At 38.7% G+C, this 8,686-nt stretch overlaps 2 protein-coding genes across 3 annotated transcripts; one reads left to right on the top strand and one right to left on the bottom strand.

Moving 5' to 3' along the window:
- The first annotated feature begins 4,262 nt into the window (after positions 1-4,262).
- nanos3 (nanos homolog 3) lies at positions 4,263-5,150 on the top strand. The gene has a single exon (XM_059554818.1). The coding sequence runs from the start codon at positions 4,307-4,309 to the stop codon at positions 4,808-4,810; it is 504 nt and encodes a 167-aa protein (XP_059410801.1). The 5' UTR covers positions 4,263-4,306; the 3' UTR covers positions 4,811-5,150.
- A 304-nt stretch (positions 5,151-5,454) lies between these two features.
- On the bottom strand, positions 5,455-8,613 carry si:ch211-286b5.2 (uncharacterized). Of its 2 annotated transcripts, none has more exons than XM_059554815.1 (5): positions 8,479-8,613; positions 6,906-8,348; positions 6,268-6,401; positions 6,023-6,115; positions 5,455-5,899 (listed from the first exon to the last, which is right to left on the bottom strand). In XM_059554815.1, the coding sequence occupies exons 1-5, from the start codon at positions 8,542-8,544 to the stop codon at positions 5,800-5,802; spliced, it is 1,836 nt and encodes a 611-aa protein (XP_059410798.1). In that variant the 5' UTR covers positions 8,545-8,613; the 3' UTR covers positions 5,455-5,799. The 2 variants fall into 2 exon arrangements, with proteins under 2 accessions (XP_059410798.1, XP_059410799.1); XM_059554816.1 differs by having other exon boundaries at positions 6,912-8,348.
- Positions 8,614-8,686: the final 73 nt, after the last annotated feature.

The following is an 8,686-nucleotide window of genomic DNA, read 5'->3' as shown; positions in this document are numbered from 1 at the left end:
CATGCCCTTTTTTATTATAGTCTTTTACTAATTTATGGCCAGCAGGATTTGGTTTGAAGGTGGTTTGTAAACATGCTTTGTGTCCTCAACAATACACACGTGAGACGTCTTCCTTTATCTGAGGCTTATATGAGGACTAAAGATCTGAGTTGAGTTGAATCAGGTGTGTCTGATGAGGAAGACACAATATGAGCAGTGTTGAGGAAACCCTGAGCACCTCCTGAATGAGCAGGTTACATTTAAACCCTTCCTTTCTTGTTTCACTGACTTTATACTAAACTTACTTTTAAAATAAAGTGTTATTGATCATTAATTGGTTGTCTTTTGTTGAATGGGCTTTAAAATGCATCTTAAATATTATAATTGAAGTGTTTTGTATCTGATATGGGTGATTTGTGATCTCAGTTTGATCTTTAAGAGTCTATGTGAACTTTTTGTACTAATCTACCTTCTGGGTGAACTTTATTTTATTTTTTTTGCTCCGGTAAGACATGCTGTATATAGGTTATCATATTTGCATATTCATATATATTTAGGAAGTGAATTGGTGTAGAAATCCAATTTTGGTAAGTTATTTAATGTTACAAATTTAAGAGTGCACAAAAAAGGCCAAAAGCCAAGCTTTTCCAAGAAAGATTTTCACAACCACTGCCTTTTATTTTTATATATTGAAAAAGAAAAGCTGTAAATTACATTAGATGCCAGTGTTTTATGCTGCAGTGATTTTTAATGTCATGCTGATGTTACAGTATCTGCAGCGTCTGGGCTTATGGTGCACAAACAGGTTTCAATATCCCCGACATTCTGCCTCGGTGTCCTGATGACAGCACTCACAGCTTCTCACACAGGATCTTCAGAGAGGAAAACAGAGACCTCATCAACTCAAACCCCAAAGCTCACACAACCTGTCATCAAATCATCAACATCTTTACATTCTGCACTGAGCTTCTGACATTACTAATTTTATTTCTTAATTCTCATCACTATATATCACACTTTTTTTACTGCCTTTATGTATTTTACCGCCTTTTTGAATTTGAAAATGTTAAAATGATTTAAAATTTGATTTTAGATCATTTAAAACCATTAAGATTCAAAATTATTTTACATAAGGTGCAATCTGGATGAGCTCCAGCTGTCCACCAGGGGGCTGCAAAATAGCTTAAAATATTTTAAATAAGACAAAAGCTTTAAAAGAAGCTAAAACAACACCACCTCAAGGGTTTTCAAGATCTTGGAAATGTATTAAATATTAAAATCATTGACATTTTTATAAATTTGTATAATTTTATCTTATGTCAAGTTGTAAAATATTGTATCAGGTGGCTAGTGCAATTTGTGAGTCAAAATTGACACTAAAATTGTTTCTGGTTTATCAAAATTGTACACCCTAAATAATTCAGGAATTGTGGAATTAAATTATTTTAATGTTAAAAATATTTTGTTGTTGTTATACAAATTATATTACTTTTTAAATTAAAATTCAGAAATGAAAAATGACACTCCTAGTATCAGTAAAAGAAATGTGAAAATAAGCAGCTTTGTCATTATTTGCAGAAATCACTCTACAATTCACCCAGCTACTTTACAGACCACAAGAGAAAAAAGAGCTTCTTGGTAACTTAATTTACCTTTTAGTTTCTACAGAACTTCTTCAGACTTTCTCCTGTCCAGAAAACCTTGCAGTGGAACAGAAAGGACAGTGCTCAGCAACCTATGTATACACACACACACACACACACATAATATCATACTATAATTCAGCTGTGTGTGTGTGCGTGTGTGTGTGTGCAGCCTTACTGAAGCAGCTCTTTCTGTCTCAAAGTCCCACACCATCATCTGAGGGGTCAGAGGTCATGCAAAGATCCCATCAGTCACCTAACATGGACTGGCCCTTTAAGAGCACATGAGAATCAGTGTTTTCAAAGATACATTTTTTTTTTTTTAATTGAATAAAGGTATGCCATATGTATAGAATGACCTTTTCGTGTTTTATATTTCTTTCATATTAACATCTCCCATGAATGCACACATCAGATCAATAATTACATTTATTATTTTGTACACTGCAACTGAGACCGGGGCTAGTTGTCACAATGCCTTGCAATGTTGACAGGACTATATTTCACTCAGAAGTCCACAAATATATATATATATATTTTACGTTGGTTTAAATTTGTTGATAATATACCTACCCTCAGGCCATCCAAGATGTAGATGAGTTTGTTTCTTCATCAGAAATGTAGCATTACATCATTTGTTCACCAGTGGATCCTCTGCAGTGAATGGGTGCCGTCAGAATGAGAGTCCAAACAGATAATAAACACACCACAATAAACCACAAGTTATCCACACCATTTCAGTCCATCAATTTTTGTGAAGAAAAAAGCTGCATGTCAAGACATTTTATCCTAAAACATCACTTCTGGCCAAAATATGAGAGTCCATAATTCATAATAACACTTCATCCAGTGAATGGCACCCATTCACTGCAGATGATTGATGAACAAGTGAAGCAATGCTACTTTTCTCTCAAATCTGTTTCAATGAAGATACAAGCCCATCTATGCCTTGGATGGCCCGAGGGTGACTACATTTGCAGAAAATGTTCCTATTTGATTGAACTTTTACTTTAAAATAAGAAAATTAATTCCACTGTAATATTTTAGCTATAAGATGATAATATAAGGTTTGTAATGAAAAGCTGAAATATATTTTCATAAAACAGTTAGCAAGTTGCTCCATATTGTTATAATTGCAATTATTCAACCCCTTTGACCTGCAAAACATTTCGCTGCGGCGAACAAAATTTTATGAAAACAATTTAACAAAGGCATCAGTAAAGTATTAGAGAAAGTGTGTTAAAACCCTTTTGAGTGATTCTGAGAACGGAACATTGCTGTATCATGATCAAATTCAAATTGCTTCTAAACGTTTGTGTTGAAATAATTATTCGACCCCCCAAAACTCAAATTTTGTGCAGAATCTTTTATTCTTTAAAATCACCAATAAACTCTGTAAATGTTTAGAAGCTTCTGTCACCTCTCTACTACAGTCTTGGCCCATTCATTGCCTGAAGAAGCTTCCAGATCACTGACAATCTTTGGTTTTCACATTCACCGCTGCTTTCTTTAAATTCAACCAGATATTTTCAAAAAGAATTAAATTCTGGAGACTGAACAGGCCACTCAAGAAAATTCTTTGACTGATCCCTGAACCAAGCAGAAGTAGATTTGGATGTGTACTTTGGGATGACTGGCCTGCAGGAAAGTCCAGTGATCATCAGCTTCAGTTTTTGCACCAAAAGCATCACAATTCTTGTCAAAATTGTATTCTTCTTGATCAAGAGTGGCATTCATCAAGATGTCTCAACATGAAGGTCATACTTGTCTAGTGTTCTTCTTACGCACTGCATTGAAATGTTTTTCCTCCTTTCATTGAGTCATCTTGCAAATCTTTGGCTGTACATTGCAGGTTTTTCTCAGTTGCTCTGATTAAACATTTTATGATATTGTGCTTTTTCTTCAACACCCTCAAATGTTTTCTGGTAAAACACACTTTAAGCTAAGGAATAATGCTGAGAGCTGTTTCTCTAGGAACTTCAATGTCTTGGAAATCTTCATATAGCCTTAGACTTTAATACAATATTTATTCTCTTTAGCTTTTGTGAGATCTCTGTTGACATTTTTACTACTTATCTTCAGCACATGCATGAGCTAACTGTACGTATGTGTAACAGCTCAAGCTAATTCTGTTTTTAATAGTTTCTAAAGGTTTAATTGTGTTTTAAGACTGTTTTATTCCCCACCATACAAATAAGTGATTTAAAAACAGCTATGTTGAATAGGGGTTGAATAATTATGACTTAGCAGTATTATTAAAGAATCATATAACTCTTTAAAAATATTACATTATATATTGACAATATCACTTTTAACATGCCAGTGAACTTATAGATGCAGTTTGTATTTTATCCTGGATCTTCAGAAATTAAATTGTATTTGTAACTTTGTTTTTGTGTTTGTATTATATTTGTAAAGTACTGCAGTCTCTGAGGGGTTGAGTACTTTTGATTGCAACTGTATATATATATATACACACACACACACACTACACTAGCAACTCCAGTCCAGAGTTTAAAAGTATTTTTGCTTTATTTCAGTCTCCTCTACCAATCGTTTTCGTTTCAGAGGGCACTTGGCAAACTCTTCGTGTCCTAATTGGTCTCCTGCCGTGACGTCCGCCCTTTTAAACCCACGCGTGCTCAGCGCGTGCTTCACGCTTCTGTCGCACTCTGGCGAATGCCATGGCATTTTCTCTTCTCCACTACATCCTGTCAGCTCATGGATCTATGGAGTCTGGAAATCAGGACTTTCAGCCCTGGAAGGATTACATGGGTCTGGCGGACATGATCCGAGGCATGCAGCGGCCAGCAGAGCAGCCAGACGCGGCCGATGACGCCGCCGTCGCCGCCGCGCTCCCGGAGTCTCCAAGCGGCCCGACGCGTGCGCACGGGACCGTGACGACGGAGAACAGAGACCCGGGAAACGGCAAGAGCACCCGCAGCAACCCATCCGAGAAGAAGTTCTGCAGCTTCTGCAAACACAACGGAGAGTCCGAGACCGTGTTCACCTCACACTACTTGAAAGACCGCGCCGGGGCAGTGACGTGCCCGTACCTGAGCCAGTATGTGTGTCCCCTGTGTGGAGCCACCGGGGCCAAAGCGCACACCAAGAGATTCTGTCCGCTCGTGGACAAAACCTACAGCTCCGTGTACGCCAAAACAACCTGGGGACCCGGACGTTTCTGACCCGCAGAAGACCTGGCCATGGTATACGAGAAGGACGTTTTTTACGAGTGGTTTTAATATTTAAGTTTTAAGCTTTAATTGTTCGATCCATAATGGCTTGTGTGTAAGTTTGCATGCATGTGTGCTTTTTGGTGTTTGATTTTGCACGTGTCTTCTCTTGTGTGCAGTGGGTTTTTTATTTCTATTCTTTTTTTTCACTTTGGCTTTGAACAAACTTGTACACAAGCCAATAGGCTCGCTACAGGTGCAACCACGTGTGAACCAGCTCTTGTTAATTTTACTAAAAAAAAAAGTATTTTGTGATACTCTGTGGTGAAATATATAAACGCTTTTAATGTTATTTAGGTGTGTTTCTCTTTAAAGCTGCCTATATTTTGCTTTAATATTTAACAATCTCAATCGTATGTTTTTATTTCTCTTATTACATTTTGGAGAACATGATCATCAGATTTTGTTCCCATGGCATCAGGAGGTTCATGTACATTTGTTTGAAAATATGATGGTTTACTTTGTGACAAAAAACAAAGTGAACAACAGAAATGTGTTCTGTGAACTTTTGGAAACCTGTGTGTTCATAGCACAGCACTTCAGCTGACTTTTTTTTTTTTTAAACATGACTTCACTGAACCTAACACGCACTGCAATAACCAGAAAGATTCCCTTTATTAATGCAGAATGTGTTTTGAACAGGAATTTGGACTGATTTATGACTGGAACTTTAAGGTTACGACTCTTCAGTCTTGGGGGTCACACCCTGTGATTGACAGAATTACAAGGTTTACTACTTTGCTTGAACTTCCTTGGAAAAGTGTTAACTTTGGCTCACTGAAACAGAGCAACTCTATGAATGTGCCTTTTACTCAAACAAGTGTAGCTGAACAGTTGTAAACCAGTGGATGCTATCTGAACTCATCAGTGCAAATTATTCTGTGTCTGTTCTTTCGTCTACATTTTTTTTTCTGTCCCTCATATGATGCAGTAACATATGTTCAGAATCTGTTATGATGCCTATTTTTCTGAGTGTGGAGTGAAGGTTTTCTTCCTTGTTGTCCAAATGCAATCTGCCTGCGTGCGTCCATCAATAAGTGACTGCAAGAAAAAATCAAAATTATGGTTTATGGTCAAAACTGTTCTTTACTGTTATTTAAAAATAAACCTAATGGTGTAAACCACAGAGTTGTTTCAAGTGCTCAAATTAAAATCCTGACTTACTTCAGAGAGGCAATATCTCTGATTAGGCCACATACAAGCTCAGTGGCATCTTCCAGATCACCGGAGGCTTCAGAGATGGGGAGATCCTCCAAACTGAGAAACATATCAACCATGAAAATGGACAAAAACATCTTATGCTATTACAATAAATATCATGGACAGTAAACATCTGAAATTGAAACATCTAGAAACCTAAACAGCCCTCCAGTAAGATTTAAAGTCAACGGTTGTCACACTTGTCTCACCTCAGAGGGATGTTGTTGAGCTGGGAATCTGTCACCGAGTGCACGGATGAAGGGCTGGAGGGATCTGGTTCAGCGGCAGGACTCCGATGAGGCTCGTGAGCATCACTCAGTACACTTACATGCTCTGTAAACGACTGAGGATACAATTCAGTATTAGTATGTTAATGCTGACTTTAAAGGACATGTGAGAGTTTGGGATACCACTGTAAATTGAAAATTAAAGTCAAATAGAAAAAAAACACCAAGTAGTGGTTTTGGTATTTCAAAGGAATATTACACAAATTATATTCTGGTCTTTTTTTCACCCATAGCTGTCTTAGAAGAACTATTAAGACAGCTTTCCTACTGTTTTGTGCTTTTATGACTTCTAGCTCTTAAAAGCACTTGAGAAAACATTCTGCAGTATATCTTCTTGAGATATGGTTTTTAGAGTGATATGTGAGGCACGTCTAAACCTGATTCTGGAGGGACAGCATCCTTCAGAGTTCAGCTCCAACAAATTTGCATGGACATAAATTAAGTGTCTGAAAAGCTTAATCAACTGATTCAGGTGTGTTGATTAGGTTTGGAGCTAAACTCTGCAGGACAGTGGCCCTCCAGGAGCAGGTTTGGACAAGTGTTTGACAAGAATAACTCACTTGCACCTCTTCATTATCACCAGCCGATGGAGCTGCAGGTAAAGACAAACTCGACACGCTGTTGTTCTCCCAGTCTGCCTTGTTCTCAGCTGTGACAGTGGCGGCGACCTGAAAAAAGTCTGAAGACTCACACTTTTCTTCTGTCTCGTGGTTTACAGGTGCACTGATGTTCTCATCGGCTGTGATATCCATGAGCTCCACACACTGTTCACTGCTGTGGTCTCCAGTAGAGGCGTTCATGTCACATTCACATGGACTACACTGCTTCATCTCGTCGCCTCCCACGACGAGTTCTTCTCCAAATTGGTTAGCAACCTCAGAAGCGGACGCAGAGGCTTCATTGGCCTCTTTGGGAATTTCAAGTGAACCGTCTATCACAACCTCTTCTTGAGCTGAAACACCAGTTGAGTCTTTGTAAACATCAGCTAAATCCACAGGCACTTCAGTACCAATCTCAGTTGTGACCTCGTTGCTATCTTCCCTAATGTTGCTTTCAGTCACATTTTGCTCCATGCATTCAGTTTTTTTCTGCTCGAGAGGGTTTAGATCATCAGCATCATCATGGGATGGGATTGCATTATCAGTTTCATGAGTAACAGGCTCCCTTGACATGCATTTGGCCAGTATCTGAACTTCACTCCCAGGCTGCTCCTGTTCCTCCTGTACTGGTTTATCCTCCGATGCGCAAGAGGTTGTGAAGGAGGGCACTGAAACCTCTGACTCAGTAACTCCCTCTTCTTCAACAGAAGTCGGGATATCCTTTTTCAAACCGTCACTCGTCATGACCGACTCTTCATTAGTGATTTGCCCCGCCTCGTTCTCCTGGCTTCCTTCAAACACATTCCCTCTAGTCGGCTGTCCCTTGAGCATCTTCTTCCTATCTCCAAGTCTGCACATTCCCATCCTCTTTCTTATTTTTCTCTTTACTAGAGGATCTGCAGAACTTGCATCTTCAGGCATCTGAATCTGGTCATACGAGGTCTCCGTTACGATCACTGAAGAACCTAATTGCTCATCCATCTTGGGTTCGGTGTCTGTATACTCCTCATGTGACAACTCTCTCTCGGTTTGATGCTCATTGGATGTTAATTCAGAGTCACAGTCATCTGGGACCTTCTCAGATTGATGATTTGAATTTCTTGTGATTTCACGATCTTCATCATCTAGCTCTACATTGGGCTGATCTAGATCAATAGCTTCTGTATTCAGAGGTCTAGAGAGTGTGTGCTTGTCAGTTTTGTCGAGTTCTGGGGTTTGTAGTGTGATCGCCGCAGTCTGTTCAGTCTCATGAGGGACCTCAGGTGGATTTGTGCCATTTCCAAGCTCATCATTATCATTATGGCTTGTTTTCTCTTCCAAGGAACAACAAGGCTGATGTTCATCCGGCTTGTCTGAGCAGAATGCATCATGGGAGTCGTTGTTTTCTGACTCTGGTGTCAGAGTCTAGACATTAAGGTAAAGAGTTAAGTGAATCCACAAACAAAAACACAAATATGACAGCACAGTGGCATCAAATCATATTGTAATTTCTTTAAAATGTTATGTCATAGCGTGTAATTAAGAGAGAAATCACCTGGTTGTCATCTTCAGACTGGTTTGTTTCTTCAGTGCTTTTCTGTCGTTTTGCTCTGGGCTGCATCCTCTTAGGGGGTCTGAACTCTGCTAATAGATATTAAACTGAATCAGCATGTTTACTGATGAAATAAATATGTAATTTAGCTCTAATCAAGCTGGTAGTATGAACTGACTGATAATTATGTTAACATGGGTCCAATGTACCT

The sequence above is a fragment of the Carassius carassius genome, chromosome 7, assembly GCF_963082965.1.
Source record: "Carassius carassius chromosome 7, fCarCar2.1, whole genome shotgun sequence".
NCBI classification, from domain to species: Eukaryota; Metazoa; Chordata; class Actinopteri; order Cypriniformes; family Cyprinidae; genus Carassius; species Carassius carassius.
This window is presented reverse-complemented; position numbering and strand designations above follow the sequence as displayed.

Coding starts and splice junctions, on each gene's coding strand:
- nanos3 (XM_059554818.1), top strand. CDS start 4,307: ATGGCATTTTCTCTTCTCCACTACATCCTGTCAGCTCATGGATCTATG.
- si:ch211-286b5.2 (XM_059554815.1), bottom strand. CDS start 8,544: ATGCAGCCCAGAGCAAAACGACAGAAAAGCACTGAAGAAACAAACCAG. Junction 6,402..6,905: donor GTGATAATGAAGAGGTGCAA/GTGAGTTATTCT, acceptor TTGTATCCTCAG/TCGTTTACAGAGCATGTAAG. Junction 6,116..6,267: donor CTCAACAACATCCCTCTGAG/GTGAGACAAGTG, acceptor TATGTTTCTCAG/TTTGGAGGATCTCCCCATCT.